Source organism: Anguilla rostrata, chromosome 1 (genome assembly GCF_018555375.3).
Source record: "Anguilla rostrata isolate EN2019 chromosome 1, ASM1855537v3, whole genome shotgun sequence".
NCBI classification, from domain to species: Eukaryota; Metazoa; Chordata; class Actinopteri; order Anguilliformes; family Anguillidae; genus Anguilla; species Anguilla rostrata.
In genome coordinates this window covers 83,749,622-83,767,015 of record NC_057933.1, presented here as the reverse complement: position 1 = coordinate 83,767,015, position 17,394 = coordinate 83,749,622, and the positions used below count along the sequence as shown (strand labels likewise).

At 49.1% G+C, this 17,394-nt stretch overlaps 2 protein-coding genes across 4 annotated transcripts; one reads left to right on the top strand and one right to left on the bottom strand.

The window, feature by feature from the left end:
- Nucleotides 1–969: 969 nt before the first annotated feature.
- zpcx (zona pellucida protein C) lies at nucleotides 970–6,331 on the bottom strand. 2 transcript variants are annotated; one of them, XM_064311267.1, is made up of 9 exons: nucleotides 5,660–6,331; nucleotides 4,859–4,974; nucleotides 4,662–4,696; nucleotides 4,392–4,569; nucleotides 3,874–3,982; nucleotides 3,514–3,599; nucleotides 2,846–2,931; nucleotides 1,472–2,459; nucleotides 970–1,110 (listed from the first exon to the last, which is right to left on the bottom strand). In XM_064311267.1, the coding sequence occupies exons 1-9, from the start codon at nucleotides 6,221–6,223 to the stop codon at nucleotides 1,089–1,091; spliced, it is 2,184 nt and encodes a 727-aa protein (XP_064167337.1). In that variant the 5' UTR covers nucleotides 6,224–6,331; the 3' UTR covers nucleotides 970–1,088. The 2 variants fall into 2 exon arrangements, with proteins under 2 accessions (XP_064167337.1, XP_064167335.1); XM_064311265.1 differs by having other exon boundaries at nucleotides 4,662–4,768; nucleotides 5,660–6,326.
- A 737-nt stretch (nucleotides 6,332–7,068) lies between these two features.
- On the top strand, nucleotides 7,069–16,877 carry LOC135241388 (keratinocyte-associated protein 3-like). 2 transcript variants are annotated; one of them, XM_064311723.1, is made up of 6 exons: nucleotides 7,069–7,166; nucleotides 10,323–10,519; nucleotides 12,179–12,238; nucleotides 13,867–14,058; nucleotides 15,194–15,337; nucleotides 15,433–16,877. In XM_064311723.1, the coding sequence occupies exons 2-6, from the start codon at nucleotides 10,361–10,363 to the stop codon at nucleotides 15,565–15,567; spliced, it is 690 nt and encodes a 229-aa protein (XP_064167793.1). In that variant the 5' UTR covers nucleotides 7,069–7,166; nucleotides 10,323–10,360; the 3' UTR covers nucleotides 15,568–16,877. The 2 variants fall into 2 exon arrangements, with proteins under 2 accessions (XP_064167793.1, XP_064167784.1); XM_064311714.1 differs by lacking the exon at nucleotides 7,069–7,166 and adding an exon at nucleotides 7,179–7,584.
- The last annotated feature ends 517 nt before the right edge of the window (nucleotides 16,878–17,394 follow it).

Below are 17,394 nucleotides of genomic sequence, written 5' to 3'. Positions count from 1 at the left end.
GAGTAATCTAGCACAAAATGGCTGCCATGTACTACAGAGGAAGCCACAATTGAGGGGTTTGCTCCTATCATTAACATGCTTTAAGAGCTTGTGACTGAATAAACACACACACAAAATGAGACCCTTTGTTCAGCAATGTTGAACACCAACACTAGAAAAGGTTGGTACAACAAAACTAAAGACTACTCTTTGGTCCCCACCAGCAACTCAAGCTGGCATGCTCTTAAATTTGAGAGATCAGAAAATCCCTTCATTTCAGAGGCCCGAAAGCAAGGGCAAACTCAGATGAACCAACGCCTCTTCCGCACGACTTAAACCTGCAAGCACAAGACTGAGGCCACACAGTTTAAAAATGTTGTTCTGGCAAACTAATGGAACATGCGACTCCATTAAGACCAAATGTGGGTGGGGCGATGCACAAGGCCAAAATAGCATCAATAGAAACCAAATGCAGATTAGGACTTGAGATGAGGCTGCCCCCTTGTGGCCACAGTACTGAACTCAGACCTGGCAGCTCAGTAATGTTCAAATCCACTGCAAACCAAATTTGTTTAGATGCTGATGAGGAAGACAAGTTGTCGTCAAACTCAAATGCAAATGCAATCAAGTTAGTGACCTCCAAGCACCATGAAGCCCCATCACAGCCCTGGTAACGGGACTGTAAATGAGCCCCAGAGGTGATGGTGCACTGCAGTGCCTGCACAGGTTTACAATTAAAATTAGATTACAGGCACTTGGCAGATGCTCTGGACAAGAGCGATTTACACAACTTTCACACAGCATCCATTTATAAAGCTGGATACATACTGAAGCACCCTTGAGCAAGGTTCTTAACCTGCATTGCTTAAGACCAGTTCCTTACCCACCATACTACACTGCTGCCCACTTGAATTACACAGAAGGCTTGGCCACTCAAACCCCAAGCCCATCCCCTCCAAACAGTCATTAAAAGGAGAAGACTACTTCAGATGCATTTCAGTAACCCCATTTATTTCCAATAAGAGGCAGGCCAAACCCAGTGTGAAGATGCAGACTTCTTTATTCATTTGTGTGCTCAGCCACCATTGGAAAGAGTCTGGGTGAGGGAATCACTCCACCTTGTACATTCTCCTAAAAAGGGAGAGGCATCATTAGACAGGTCACTGAATTTCAGCATCCACCCACCCAAAAAGGAAATCACAGGATGCTACAGCTAGTATTGGGACAGCAAGTTCAGGAATGCTATGATGGGAGCCATTAAGTTGACAATCGACTTGGCTGAATAAAATCACCCTCTACTGTAAACTATGCTTGTGTTCAGCACTACTGCATACTCGGTCTAAACAGCTCACTTGCATACTGTCAAGTAGCTATAAATGCACACTCATTTGGTGAACAAGCAGTTTAAGACAAGGCCACAAACTCCCTGCATGTTCTCACCATTCCTGGAATACACCCGACCTTTGACCCTTGACCCAGACATTGCCCTCACCTCAGCACAGCCCGCAGGGATGAAGGCTGGACATTGTCCTCCTCCAGCAGGACCCTCCTCTTCATCGCTCGGGCCTCCTCAGCCATCCCCTCCTCCTCTTCCTCGTAGCGCAGCTTCTGGGCGGCACCTTTGGTCCGGGTCAGCGCCAGACTGGATCGGAACGCGGACAGCACCGCCGCGTCAGTTTGGCCCCGCCCCTTGTGCATCACCACCTCCGTCCTCTGCACCAGGAGGCCCTCGTCCTCCACGCCAACCCCGCCCAGAGGGTCCTTTTCACCATGACGAGTCGGATCCCCTTTCCGATCGGCCGGTTCTGGCTGCTGCTGGTTCTGCACCAGTGCTCCCAGACCGCCGCCCCACCGCTTCCGCCTGGACTCATCCAGAACCGGGTCAGAGACGGGCGGCGACAGGAGTCCAGAAGAGTCCCGCCTCCAGGCCTCCAGGGCAGAGGGGTCGTCACGGTGATACTGCCGTATGACGTCACTGTCGTCGTTTTGTAGTGACACAAGGGAGTCCTCCCCCTTCCCAAAAGCCTCATTCTGCCAACCCACAGGCTCTACAGGAACATGCCCCACCAACACATCCATACCAGGCTCCTCAGGGACATGCCTGACTATCAGCACCCCGCCGTCAGCCACCACTGGGGGGTATAGCCATGTGACGCTTGAAGAGCCTGAACCAGCAGCCAGCCACCCCTGGGGGGCGCCCTGGGGCTGCCCCCAGACCCCTTCCTGCACCGGCATCCCATCCAGGTAGGCCACTCCGTCTGCGGCAATTAGCTCCGCCCAACCCTGGGGTGGGACGTCGGGGTATCCTGGACGAGACTCTTCTGGGAATGCAGTTGGAACAGACACAGGTGGAAAGGGTGTGGTTTCCACAGCGACCCGTGGTTCACTCCGCGGGGGGGCAGAAAGCTCGGGTTCGACGTTCCCCGCTGCGGTGCCGTTCACAACAATGAGGGGGCCAACGCTCACGAGCGCCTGGGGACCTGCAGGGAGAAGCACAGCATGCTGGGAAATACAGGAGTGACAACCAAGGACCCTCAAGGGGGAACAGATTACAGCACGGTGTCAGAGGGTAAAAGCAGAAGCGTGAAATAAGCAGCCTTAACATCTTTAATTCAGACTGATCTGATGCAGGTTAGACATCCCCCTCACCTCCTCCACACCAAAAACTCTGATTCTGCAACCAAGGTGTCAATTTTCAATATTCAGTACAGCCTGAAAGCAAGAAAACCAGCAAGAATTCACCAACAGCCAAGTCATCTAGTTTCTGGGGTCTGACCTGGTTGCCAGTGTAAAGATGAAGACAAACCGGCAGAACCTGCAGGTCAGGGGGAGCCCCTGGGGAGCCCCCGGGGTTAGTCGTACTTACCTGGGGGGGCACTGCTCGGGGCGGCGTCATTGCACTCAGTCCTACAGCAGCTGCACACAGCAAGATCACCGCTGAGCTCCTCCCACCTAGCAGAGCAAGACCATCCAGTCAGCCGTCACCACCACCACAACCACACAGTCAATCACCCTGTCAGGCCTCAACACTGCCACAGCATGGCCTTTTGCACACAAATCTATGAAACCCTCACAAGGCAGGTCAGGTGCACAAACTGGATTGAAAAGCAAACAGACCGGCTTTAACAAGCCCCACCTACCTCTGCAGCCTTAAAAGCAGAGATCAGAAAATGGGGTTTAATAAAGCAGAGTTTTCGTATTTTACAGACATTCAGCAGATGCTCTCATGCACAAAATTAGTAACAGATTTTCATTTTTACATAGTAACCGTGTGTACATGCTGAAACTCATACTTTGCTCAAGGGCACAGCAGTGTCCTACTTGGGAATAAAACCTGCAACCTTTGTTCCAATCCCAGTTCAACTATACTACACCACCCATGTTGAATCAGTGATGCACCCATTTAAACCAATCAGTGCTCCCAAACAGAACAAAAAGCCTTTTGATTAGTTAGGTTCCAGCTCTGCTCGTGGAACTTGTCAGAGCATTATTGAACAGCGCCCCCAGCAGGCCACTGCAAAGCAGGACACCCACCTTTGCTGCTTCTGGTTGTAGTTGCAGAATTTGCTGGCAGAGGTCATTTCCTGCTCTAGAACAGCCAGTTCACAGTGGATGTAGATCTGTGGAAAAATCACTGGTATCAGAAGCAGAGTCCCACTGTGGAGCAGCTTCAAGTACAATCATTAGTATGTATAACAGTTCAGAGGCTAGCAGCACACAAACATCAATTATTGAAAACCTTGCCCCTAACAGGTAGTAAAGTATGATCAGTTTCCCTGGCTGTAGAACTCAAGCTTGGTCTTTAAGCCCAATATTATCCCATGCAAACACATCATTAGAAACAGACCAAACGCAAAGTTTCAGTTACCAAAATGCCACAGAGGCCCAGCATACCTCAGGAGGGCCAAAATGGAAGGCAGCGAACTTTATATTGACCACATTGGATCTCTCGGACACCACGAACCTGGCGTGGCCTCGCTTGGACACCACGTACGCCACACACCTACAGGACAGGTAAACCCATGGGGGGGGGGGGGGGGGGGGGGGTTGCGTCAGACCAGTTATCCTATGGGTGGTGAATAGCTTCAGTTTTGTTCCGCAGCCATATAAACAGCAGTTTGCTTCTCAGACCAAACATTTACCAGATGTAAATCAGCAACATGGACATCTAATGTACAAGAGATGCTCAACTGCCCAGAGCAGAGTCATGCCCATAGTGGGAGGAGCTAACCAAAGGAGTTACAGTAAGTTTGTGTTCAAGCCACTTTGAACCGTTGGCTGCAAACGCACAATACAAATAGTTTGTTGCTCCCTGAAACTTTGTTCATAAAGTTGGATGTTCAAAAGCAAAGTAGTACAAGTCTGAAATTTGTGGCAGGGGCCCAGCTCGCAGTGGGCCCAGCGGCACGCACCCCTTTTTCACGATAAGGCGTACTCTGGGGCGGGACCTCGGGTCAGGGGACGCGGTGGCGTGACAGGACTGAACGTACAGCTGCTCCTCCTCCTCCTCCAGCCGCCCAACGGCAGCCTGCAGGTGGACCGCCTGCCCCCGCCGGTACACGTTGGTCTCCATGGCACCGGTCCAGGAACCTTCAACAGCGCAAACCCAAGCGGTGACCGACGGCACGAGGGGTTAGGGTTAGGCACAGGCCTCAGCACGCCAGATCACCGGAGGGACTCACGGTTCATAGCCCTCAGCGAGAAGCCAGGGTCGGGGCTGGGCGTGGAAACAGGAAGTGACATCAGAACAGGAAGTGACATCAAAACGGGACTCGCAATATCTTGGCGTCTGAAATGCAGAGACGGCAGAATTGCGCAACGCCAGAGGCAATGCAGTGACACACAGCCGCAGGTACAGCTCTGCAGTTAGGGCGCTCACCTGTCCGGAGTACAGTGCACAGGTAGAGAAAAGGCCTCAACCTGTTTGAGGGACGGGTTGATGGGGCCTGGGGTGTACTGGATGACGTTGCTGTACACCACATCGCCGTTGAGCACCTGTAAGGACCGACCATGAGCTCACATCTTTACCACTGCACAACACAGTGCGCCAATTTAAACCCGCATTTTAAAGACCATGTACCATCGTGCAATTTACATGCCCATGAAAGGTTCATTTATATTCAAACTTTATTCAAAAGTCATGAATACACTACACTTCTGAATCTGGGCCATAGAACTGAAAGTAATGCCAATTCAACAGTAAAAGTTTTTCCCACCAAACACCCTGTGAGATTTACATTTACATTACATTTATTTGGCAGACACTTATCCAAAGCGACGTACAGTGCATTTCATGGTCATAGACAACTGCTAAACACAGGTTCAGTAAGGTACAATACTTATTTTGTACAGCTATTTCTAGCCAAGAACACAGTTTAGTTCACACAGTGAACACTATTCAGACATAACCTCTGCAAAGCCAACTAGGCAGAAGAATAAGCTACAGTATTAGGACAAATACAAATTACCAAAAAGTGCTGGGATGGGGCAACGTGTCATGAAGGGGGGGGGGGGGGGAGATTTAGAGTGAAATATACAGCGTGGTGGTGGTTAGTCTAGGTATAGTCTGAAGAGATGAGTCTTCAGGCCACGGCGGAAGATGGGTAGTGAGGGGGATGTTGATAGCAGTAACTACCAGAGGGTAGCTTGAAGAGAGAAACCCACCCCCATATCCCCTCACCGATTCTCTGGTAGCGCACTGGGACAGGTCGTAGGTAAACCACAGGTAGCCCGCGGACAGCCCGTTGCCCTTGCAGCCATCTCCCAGGGTGAGCGCTTCCGGGTTCAACTCAGCGCCGTTCAGCTTCATTCCGACACCCAGGGTCAGCTGGTCACCGATACACCAGATCTCCAGCTCCAAATCCGCACTCTCGCGCTTCCCGCCTGCAGCACCCGAGCCCGACGTCAGCCGATTGGAAGAGTGTCCGTCAACGGCGCCCAGCAGAGAGACACCGGGGTACCACGCATTTTGCGCTACGCCCCCCGGCTCTGGGGAATGATCGGCCAGTGAACCATCGGCGTTTCTAACCGAAATAGCGGACGATATACCGCCTACAAAAAGCCAGAAGCACAGCGTTAGTCGCCACATTTCTGCGGCACTAATGATGCCAAACATGAAGAAAGACCAACAATCTGGAGCGGTTAAAAGTATTAGAACGTTTCTGCCATCACAATAGCGAGATTGGCAACGTGCGCCATTCGTTTCAGTTGTATTTATTGAGTTAATTGATCGGGCTTCGTCCATCGAATAGCGTTCTGCTTCAGGTGTTCGTTATTATTAACTGTTTATATGACGTTCTGTCAATCAAGCTCGAAGCGACGCTTAACAAAGAATCAACTTGAACAGAGGTTCCCTGTCTGGGTTCAGGGCTGCACCTGTGCATGCTGGTTTTTGTTCCAACCGCAATTGCAATCTCAGAACTTTAACAAACTGTTAGTTGTTCTTAATTCTGTTCTTTTCCTGTTCACAGGGATTATTTGCCCTCTTAAACTACATTACATCAGAAATAGCTATGCATGCGGCGTATAACAAACTTCCCATGTTCTGCTATATTGAATAGAATGTCATTAAAAGAGGAAGCAAAATTTTTACCTGATCAAATTAAAGACCGACATAATAGGCTCCTAATTAGTGAACGTGTGAACACATGTCGACTAAAATTAACCATTTGGTAGATAATGACGATTCAGAGACAAAGAAAATAACGACCCAAACCTGTATTGTGTAAAGAAAAAAAAGTTATGAAAGATTACGTGTTCAGGAACCTAATTGGGAACATTTACTGATTCAGCTTTAAACAAAGTTTTTGTCACATCTTTATGTAATTGCAATAAAAGCACAATAAGAACAATGTAAACAATTTATTTTTTTTATTCTTCAAAGCATGAAAAACACCGAATTAAGAAAAATGAACATCTCTGTAAATTTCAGTGATTGCAATTGTGGTTGGAACGAAAATCAGCATACCCCGGGGGTCCTCGTGACCGAGGTTGGGAACCACCGCACGAGAACACTGAATACAGGTGTGGCTGTTCAGGCGAACTGATTAATTGATCATTGACTGATTAGATTCTGATTGACTAAGCCTCCCTGACAGGTCAGTGAATCGGGGATAAATTGTTACAATTTACAAGTTACTATAATTCACCATGAGGTTTCAAATTCAATCTGACGTAAAAAGTTGTAGGTTCGTAAGTTATATTTATTACTCGATGCATTTCCGTGTTTGTGAGTGAGGGCTTTATTTAACAAACCACCAATCAGGTGAAGCAGCATTGATACCAACAAAGGTTTGATACTTCGCGAGTTTAACCAAATACACCGCCATTCGTTTGACGAAAGGTAGCCGCTGAAGGCAAATCTTCCGCACACCTGCATAGGTATCTGTCGAACCGGACAGAGGCGCTTCTGTCGCTTTAAGGAGGTGGTCGGGGGCGTGGCCTGCGCGAAGTGTGCACCTGTGTTTACGAGCTGCTCTCTCTGGTGCACTGGGGAAGAGACGAGTTCGCCCGCCGAACGCGCCTTCGAGCGAAGAGTTTAAAATATGACGAAAACGGATTTGTAATGATTTGAAAACAAAGATACATTCAACATGGTAAATCTTGGTGAGTTACTTCGGTTCCGATAGACTTCGCTTACCGAGGAGACGTTGCTAAACGGACATGCATAAAGTACTAGTTTCAAAACCAGCCGTAGTCGTTTTTTTCGGGTGGGGTTGGGTTAGGTTACAGTCATAAAGGAAGTACGACGTCTTTCCGGCAATGGTATTGTGTATCTCTCGTCTTTTTTGTAAGGGCGGAACAACTGCCTTCCCAGTTTTAAAAAATGGGCGTGATAAACAAAACTGTGTTGAGTTTTACGCGTATTAGGAATATCATTGAATGTATTTTAATAGTTTTGAAGCTGAACGCTGATAATCTGATATTTATGTGGAGAAATAAGCTGCTGTACTGAGGAAGGGTTATGGATTTTTAGGCTTCTCTTTTTTTTTTTTTTTTTGTGGGGGGGGGGGGTGGTGGTCCTCTGACTGATATTCTAAAACATTTCCAGAGAGACTGAAATGGGTGTGAACTGTGGGCAGTGGGTGTGTAACGCACTGACCTGTTGGAAGCACTCAATGGAATGTGTCGAAGTCGGGGGTGGGACGAGGAGATTGGGTGGAGTCTAGACTTGTCTCTTTGACCCTGGGTGTGTTTAGGCTGTCAATACCCCTAGGGGCTAGGCGGGGTGCCAACACTAGCACTTTTGGCCTAACTACCCCGGGTTTGGAAGGGGGGCCATGTTGATATCGTGGAGTCTTAGACCCCACGGTTAGTGGACAAGCCCTCAATGTGCCTATCCTCTCTCTCTTTCCCTCTCTGTCTCTCTCTCTGTTTGTCTCTCTCTCTGGAACCACACTTCTGCCCCCCCCCCCCCCCCCCTCCCCTTAGAAACTGAATTATTTGCATTCAGTTGAAATTCCCCAGGGCTCAGAGAAAGGCCACCCTGTGTTCTCCTGCCCTGTTCTGTTTCCAATACTGAACACAGACAACTCCCACCTGAACACATCCCCCCCCCACCCCTCTCATTAAGCCCTTATGAAGATGTTAAGGCTCCGGAGTGTAAGTGCAGGTAGGGCTTCTGAGGATCATCTGGAAGCGCTTGTGTCAGTGCTGTGTGCCCCGCCCTCTTCCTCCTCCACCCTGCGCTCTTCCTCCTCTGCCCCGCCCTCTTCCTCCTCTGCTCCAGCCTCTTCCTCCTCTGCCCCGCCCTCTTCCTCCTCTGCTCCAGCCTCTTCCTCCTCTGCCCCGCCCTCTTCCTCCTCTGCTCCAGCCTCTTCCTCCTCTGCCTCAGCCTCTTCCAATCAATCAATCAAATTTTATTTGTATTCCTCCTCTGCCCCCGGCCTCTTCCTCCTCTTCCCCCACCCTCTTCCTCCTCTGCCCCTGCCCTCTTCCTCCTCTGGTCTGATGTCATCATTACAAGCCAGCCGGTTGTAACCGGTTCATCTTCCTCAGTCACTCTCCGTGTGTCTCTCGCAGTCTCTTTCATGTTTTTGAAGAAGCGTGACTCACCCTTGGGGGGGGGTGGGTGGGGGAGCAGGCTTATGCAAAGGTAACACAGCACCTGAATAGGACTGTGCGATGCACCGCAACAGTAATTATCCAATGACATAGGTCTTCACCACCATGTGGTGCATTACCTTTCATTTCCTCTTTTTCTTTTAAATTGTATCTCAAGCATTTGGTAAACAGCCAAACTAAAGAGGCTGCACAAAATGCTTCCAGATAAAATAAAATAAAAACGTAGCCAAGGTCGTACAGGTTCTGTGTGATCATGCGATGTGTTTTTGTCAATCACGTGAAAGTGGCTGATTGGCTGTCTTATGGTCACCCAATAGATATCACTGATGTTTTTCACACGGCCTCTGAAGCTTGGTTGTTTACCTCTGCATCAGGTGTAATTACAGAGAAAAAAGACTGAAAGAAAAGCAGTGCACCACAGAGTGGCGACAACCGTTACTGCATTTGATAATTATCACCGTATTTCACCCAGCTCTACACTTGAAACAACCATGCTCTCAGCAGTTAGAACACCTTCACTGTGGCTGAGTTACTGTCTCTGTGCAGGGCTGTGTTACTGTGGCCATGCAGGGCTGTGTTACTGTGGCCATGCAGGGCTGTGTTACTGTGGCTGTGCAGTGCTGTGTTACTCTGGCCATGCAGGGCTGTGTTACTGTCGCTGTGCAGGGCTGTGTTACTGTGGCCATGCAGGGCTGTGTTACTGTCGCTGTGCAGGGCTGTGTTACTGTGGCCATGCAGGGCTGTGTTACTGTGGCTGTGCAGGGCTGTGTTACTGTGGCTGTGCAGGGCAGTGTTACTGTGGCTGTGCAGGGCTGTGTTACTCTGGCTGTGCAGGGCTGTGTTACTCTGGCTGTGCAGGGCTGTGTTACTGTGGCTGTGCATGCTGTTGGCTTGATGGTATTACTGCTGAGACTTCAGGGTGCTTTAGACGTTGGTACTGTGTCATCACTCTGCACCGCGTGTCATCACTCTGCGCCCTGCCCGCCTGTCATCACTCTGCGCCCGCCGTGTCATCACTCTGCGCCCGCCGTGTCATCACTCTGCGCCCGCCGTGTCATCACTCTGCGCCCGCCGTGTCATCACTCTGCGCCCGCCGTGTCATCACTCTGCGCCTGCCGTGTCATCACTCTGCGCCTGCCGTGTCATCACTCTGCCCCCCCGTGTCATCACTCTGCCCCGCCGTGTCATCACTCTGCGCCCGCCGTGTCATCACTCTGCGCCCGCCGTGTCATCACTCTGCGCCCGCTGAGTAACGGTGGTTCCCGGTTTCCCTGCTCCAGGTGTGTGCTGTGCCAGCCTGAAGGACAGCAAGGCCCTGATGAAGATGGGTTTGGGCCTGGTGCTGGTCGGGCACGTGAACTTCCTCCTGGGGGCGCTGGTGCACGGCGCGGTGCTGCGCCGGATCAACCTGCACGTCCAGGCCCGCGCCATGGAGTACGCCATCTCCAACGTCATCGCGCTGGTCGCCGGGCTGGTGGTGAGACTGGCCCCGCTGGGACACCGTAGCTCCCCGACCCTGTAAATACACCGGGCTCCGACTGCAGAGTCGGGCGGTGGGGGAAATAAACCAGGGTTGGAAATCACTCTTATTTTTAATATCACCTTTATTTTGCCGGGACATCCTGCTGGCCCTCAGTGTTCTCTCTTCCCCGGGAGACCTGGGCAAGGGGCGAGCTAAGATTTAAAACCGAAGTGGGAAGGCCAGGCAGTGGGGAATGATGGGACATTTGCAGACCTGAGACATATAGGTTATTTTAAATGCTTAAACCTGGTCATAGGTGTAGTATGGTTCCTAAAACTGAATTTTAAAAACCACCAACTTTTCTTACTTACAGAACAAGGTTGTCCTTTCATACGATAGCACGTTTTGGTTTGGTTGTAGTGTTTTGTTGAAATTTCTCAGGGATCATCTCAGGGAAGTTTTCACATTTTTACAAGCATTTAAAGACAATTTCAGATATGTATCTGAGCCGGAGTGATGTCAGCATGTCAGATGACCCATGATGTCACAAATGTGTGAGTGTGTGTGTGTAGTTAAGTCCTCTGTGCCTCTGTGCCGGCTGTTGCACTAAACATTATACCCTGGCCCACACAGGCCTTCGATTACCCAGTGCGCTGATCAGGCTAATGAGCATGCTGCACATACTGAGTCAGTGTGTGTGCGCTGTGCAGGCTAATGAGCATGCTGCATATACTGAGTCAGTGTGTGTGCGCTATGCAGGCTAATGAACATGCTACATACACTGAGTCAGTGTGTGCGCGGTGCAGGCTAATGAACGTGCTGCACATACTGAGTCAGTGTGTGTGCGCTGTGCAGGCTAATGAACATGCTGCATATACTGAGTCAGTGTGTGTGAGCTGTGCAGGCTAATGAACGTGCTGCATATACTGAGTCAGTGTGTGTGCGCTGTGCAGGCTAATGAACATGCTGCACATACTGAGTCAGTGTGTGTGAGCTGTGCAGGCTAATGAACATGCTGCATATACTGAGTCAGTGTGTGTGAGCTGTGCAGGCTAATGAACATGCTGCACATACTGAGTCAGTGTGTGTGAGCTGTGCAGGCTAATGAACGTGCTGCATACACTGAGTCAGTGTGTGTGCGCTGTGCAGGCTAATGAACATGCTGCATATACTGAGTCAGTGTGTGTGCGCTGTGCAGGCTAATGAGCATGCTGCATATACTGAGTCAGTGTGTGTGCGCTGTGCAGGCTAATGAGCATGCTGCATATACTGAGTCAGTGTGTGTGCGCTGTGCAGGCTAATGAACGTGCTGCATATACTGAGTCAGTGTGTGTGCGCTGTGCAGGCTAATGAACATGCTGCATATACTGAGTCAGTGTGTGTGCGCTGTGCAGAGAGGCCTGGCAGAGCCAGTGTTTCATTTCTTTAGCCTGCGTCGCTACTGGTGCTAATCTGCGGGCCTTCCAGAGACCCGTGATATGTAACGTTGGGTCAGTTTGGCCTGTCCGTCACGAGCGTCTGCCTGTGCTCACGGGGAGCTCCGCTGAAACCCAGCTCTTAAGCTGTCGGCATGGAAACGGCAGTGTCGGTGCCGAGTGAGGCGGGTTTGGGTTTGGCTGTAACCCCTGCCATCTGCCCTTTGACCTCTGACCTTTGTGTGTGTTGCACCTGCAGGCGGTCATCGCGGGAATCTCTGCCATCGTCCTGTCCAAGAATAAGAGGAGTCTACCGGTGGTACAGTACTGCCATCTGCCCTCTCTGTCTTTCTGTCTCTCCCTCTCTCTCCCTCTCTCTCTATCTCTCTCTCTCGCTGGTACAGTTCTGTCTGTCTGTCTGTCTCTCTCCCTCTCTCTGTGTCTCTCTCTCCCTATTGGCATGAAATACAAATGTAATTATTGCCAAAGCATACATATATAATATGTAAAATAATAATAATATTAAAATAATGATAAGTGTAACAATATATAACAATAACAGCAATGACAGCAACAGAAGTAAATCAATAAATATGTACAATGTTTATATGGGGTGGGTGGTGACTCACTGTCCCTCAGGTTATGGCAGGCTGAAATGAACTGTGCCGCAATTGGGGCTGTTGATCCTTCCCCTAAAATAATTGCACATTTTTCTTCTTTTGATTTGAAATTGAAGTTATTTATAATTTGGGATAATTTTTGGAAATATTTTTTTCTAATTTGTAAATATTTTGTGCAACTGACACTCTCTCTCCCTCCCTCTCTCTCTCTGCCTCTCTCTCTCTCCTGCTCTCTCTCCCTGCCTCTCTACTTTTCCTCCCCCTCCCCTCCCCCTTCTCTCTCTTTCACTCTCTCTCTCACACTGGTTCAGTCCTGCCCTGTGTCTGTCTGTCTCTCTCTCTCTCTCACTGTTACAGTACTGCCCTGTGTCTATGTCTATGTCTGTGTCTCTGTGTCTTTCATTCACGCACACACATGCACGCACACACACACGCACAATACATGTATTCGTCCTGACAGCACCATTGATCAGTAACCCGATTCCTGTAGACCTGCCCTCACACACATTCCAGAGCGGCGTTTCTGACGGCTGTCTCTGTAGATAATGCCCTGATAAAGCAGGCCTTTGCAGCGCTGCCTGAGGGCGCAGCAGCGCGGCTCTGTGTGTTTACACAGCCCACCGCCTTCGGGCGTGAAAGGTTAAGTTTGGCGTTCGGCTGATTGCCTCACGCGGTTCATTTCAGCGTGTTCTCGTTCGCACACTTTCCACTTCTGTGGGAAGCCGAACAGGCGACGGAACGTGTGCATGGACCCTTCAGTGAAGCTCTTTAGCTGCCGGTTTAATAGCCCCTGGCTATAATCTGCGCGGCTGTCTTGTCTGTTTGCTCCTGTAGATTTCACGTTGCCTTTCCGCTTTCCTTTATCGAGCCTGTAGCTGTTGATGCTGGGCCAGTTGATCACTATTCAGGCTTTTCTGGAGATTTCTTCCCACTGGGGCATTTTAGGGAATTTAGGCGGTTCAGGTTTAGTCTTGCTACACACACACACACACTTTACACCAGTGGTGCCCAATCCTGTTCCTGGAGATCTACCGTCCTCTGGGTTTTCGCTCCAACCTGAACAATGCACACCTCATTCAACAGCTAGAGATCTCGTTGAGCTGCTAATTAGTAGAATCAGGTGTGCCAAATTAGGGTTGAAATGAAAACCTACTGGACGGTCGATCTCCAGGAACACCCCTGGGCACCCCTGCTCTACACAGACAGCGTACACTTTAAATACACAGCACACACTCTCCACACACTCTTTACACACACAGCGGCCTCTCTCTGTTTGCTGAATGTGGGTGTGGTCTGAGTGTGTTAACCCCTCCCCTCTTCTTTTCAGTTATGGCTGCTGCTGGTGTTCAGCCTGCTGGCCGGTCTCCTAGCAACCGCTGCCACCGTGGGGTTGACCGTTTCCATGGTGACTGCCATCCTCCAAGGTGGGCGGAGTCTGCTGACCCACTGCAAGTTCCCCGATGCCATTGGCTACTCCAGCATCACCAACGAGTGCCCCTTTGACCCCACCCGTATCTATGTGAGTGAAAGTGGGCATGGTTGGGGTGGCAGGGCGTGGCCTCTGTGAATGTGACCACAAAAAACAACAAGTTCTGCTCTCTTGCATTTGTGTAAATGTACACACACACACACACACACACACAGTCACACATTCTCAATGTAGATGGGCGGCTTCATGTGCTTCACTTTGAATTCACTTGGAATTCACTTCCAGAAGCTTATACTGACTAATAATGATGATGATGATGGTGATAATGATGATGGTGGTGATAATGATAGTGATGGAGATGATGATGATGAGAAGGAGGATGATGATGGTGATGATGATAGTGATGATGGTGGTTACGACAGTGATGATGATGCTGGTGATGATAGTGATGATGATGATAATGATGGCGGCGGTGATGATAGTGATGATGGTGGTTACAATAGTGATGGTGGTGATGATGATGATGATGATGATGATGATGGCGGTGGTGGTGATGATGATGGCGGTGGTGATGATAGTGATGATGGTGGTTATGACCGTGATGGTGATGATAGTGATGATGGTTACAATAGTGATGGTGATGATGATGATGATGATGGTGGTGATGATGATGATGGTGGTGGTGATGATGTTGATGGTGGTGATGATGATGGTGGTGATGATGATGATGATGATAATGATGATGATGGTGGTGGTGATGATAGTGATGGTGATGATGATGGTGGTGGTGATGATGATAATGATGATGGTGGTGGTGATGATAGTGATGATGATGATGGTGGTGGTGATGATGTTGATGGTGGTGATGATGATGGTGGTTACGATAGTGATGATGATGATGGTGGTGGTGGTGGTGGTGGTGGTGATGATGGCGGTGGTGATGATAGTGATGATGGTGGTTATGACAGTGATGGTGATGATAGTGATGATGATGGTTACGATAGTGATGGTGATGATGATGATGATGACGATGATGATGGCAGTGATGATGATGATGATGGTGGTGATGATGATGATGATGATGGTTACGATAGTGATGGTGGTGATGATGATGGTTACGATAGTGATGGTGATGATGATGATGATGATGATGATGATGGCACTGATGATGATGATGATGATGGCGCTGATGATAATGGTGCTGCGTTCCCCCCCCCCCCCCCAGGGCACCACCATCATCCTGTGGGTCCCTCTGATTCTCATGAGCGCGGTGGAGCTGGTGTTTTCCGGGCGCTGTTTCGCTGCGTGCCTGTCCTTCATGTGCGGCCGAAACCCCTGCCGCCGTAGGAGGATCGTCAACGCCCGCAGGGTAGGCCCCACCCACTTCATGACCTCATGACCTCATTTTATCCCAGCAGATCAGTCCGTATGACCCACTGCTTTACGCTCACGCTTTTGCTTCAGGTGCGTATGCAAATTCCAGAGGAAATGACATCACCACCTCGGACCCCGGTGCGGGATGTGGGACAGGAAGCTGTGCCGGGAGAGCAGCACGAGCTGCTGAACCGGGCCGCCCAGTCAGGCACAGAGTGGGCCTGAGTCTGGGCGTCTGATTGGATGGCACATCCGGGTCGAAGGTGAAATCTGGCGGCTGATTGGACAGCACATCCGGGTCAAAGGTGAAAGATGCATCCAAAAATGCATTCTTTCCATTACTGGGGAAAAAAAATTTTAAACGCCCCCCCCGAAGATCTCTGGGAATTTTGGTACGAAACCTAAACACAAGCAGTCATGTATTAAAGAGGGAGTTTGGTTCTGAACATTGGTGGAAATGGATGCATTTTCTTTTTTTAAAAAAAGGAAAAAAAAGATCCAAGTACAAGAACATTTACTGGTGTCTTAGTGGTTCTAATATTTCTGAGTATCAGATCCAGGTCTGCCTGCATCAGTACTCCTCACGGTAGGATGGGGGGACCCCAGCACCCTTCTGGGGGTACCTGAGGGTCACTCTGGTTTTGTCTTTTCCTTTCAATCTTAGCTTTGTTTTCCCTGTTAATAGTTAAGTCTCCTGTAAAAATAAAGCCTTTTAAAGGAGGCACCTGCTGGCCCTACGGCAGAGCTTCATAAATCTGTGCCTCATAGCGTGTATGTGTCATCCATTCATGTTTTTAATACTCCATATCAGAAGAGTGTCCTGATTGGCCACGATATGGTGATGTCACAATATTGATGGTGACATACAATCCACCCTATGACCACTGATATAAAGTTTTTTATGAATGGTTATGTAGAGCCTATGAAAGCTCAACTTAACTTTTTTACTGGAGAACTCTCTGTAGACAGTCTTTTTAAAAAGTTTTTATTTAAGTTTGAATTTCGGTCACTGAGGTGTCTGAAACTCTAAAAATGTCCAGGTCCAGGCAGGTACTGAGTTAGTCTGCTGGCACACCATCATTCCCCTGCTCACACACGCAGACCCACCGCCAGGCAACCATTGCCAGGCAACCATCGCCGAGCAACCATCGCCAGGCAACCACCTGGGCAGCTCGGTGCAGCTCGGTGCAGCAGTCCTGCTCAACTGACACGCAGAAGGGTCATATATGTGCGTGTGTGTGTGTGTGCTGGGTCCATCGCTCAGGGACCACCATCATCTTCACACAAGCTAAACCCTAAACTTGTGATATTTCAAACTTTAATGTCCTTGCAGTAACTTACCAGCTGATTCTGACACAAGCAAAAAGTCCTGAAGTGTTTTTTTTTTCTTTTCTTTTGTGTGTTTTTTTTTCCTCTCCCACTGCCAGGAAAGCCTGTGGTTTTACTTATCCGCAGAAACGCTGTATTAGGGACGTTTTACACAGTATGCTACCATATTTATATTTTCTAAATAAATCTCTCCCATTAATACTGAATATGCGAATGTGATGGGTGTTTCATATCGCATCTGAGTACATCTCTGTTCCTTCAGTGTGAGGAGGTGGTCTCTGAGGGCTGAGTAAGGCCATAGATCTTATTGGTTGACACCATGCTATGGTTCAGGTGATGTCTATGTGCCAATGACTCGTTTAAACCAATGAAAACACACTTATTTGTTGCTGTGTGAGATGTCCACGCTAGAGAAGCTCCAGAATGGTCTATTATTAGCTGTACGCTGAATTCGCCAAGCATTAATGTACGAGCACATCAATCACACCTAAGTGCTACAGCAGAAAACCACAACAGCCACATAAAGGTTTCTTTCTGAATTTTTTTTTCATGCTTTACAGCTGAAATTTTAAAACCTTCACATATTCACAAATCAATTTAGGACATGCACTCACTGAAATGAACATGATTAGTGCTTTATGTAGCCTTATGACACCAGTGCAGGACTTATTAAGCTTCGTATCTGCATTATGAAGCTGCATATAATGTAAAGCACTAATGACT

What these genes read in the sequence shown, in the direction of transcription:
- LOC135241388 (XM_064311714.1), top strand. An exon ending in CGCTGGTCGCCGGGCTGGTG is followed by an intron (nt 10,520 to 12,178) that starts GTGAGACTGGCC and finishes TTGCACCTGCAG; the next exon opens with GCGGTCATCGCGGGAATCTC. An exon ending in GGATCGTCAACGCCCGCAGG is followed by an intron (nt 15,338 to 15,432) that starts GTAGGCCCCACC and finishes CTTTTGCTTCAG; the next exon opens with GTGCGTATGCAAATTCCAGA.
- zpcx (XM_064311265.1), bottom strand. Translation starts at nt 6,223, where the DNA reads ATGGACGAAGCCCGATCAATTAACTCAATAAATACAACTGAAACGAAT. An exon ending in TCCATTTTGGCCCTCCTGAG is followed by an intron (nt 3,600 to 3,873) that starts GTATGCTGGGCC and finishes ATTTTTCCACAG; the next exon opens with ATCTACATCCACTGTGAACT. An exon ending in CCCGAGCAGTGCCCCCCCAG is followed by an intron (nt 2,460 to 2,845) that starts GTAAGTACGACT and finishes TTCTCCCTGCAG; the next exon opens with GTCCCCAGGCGCTCGTGAGC.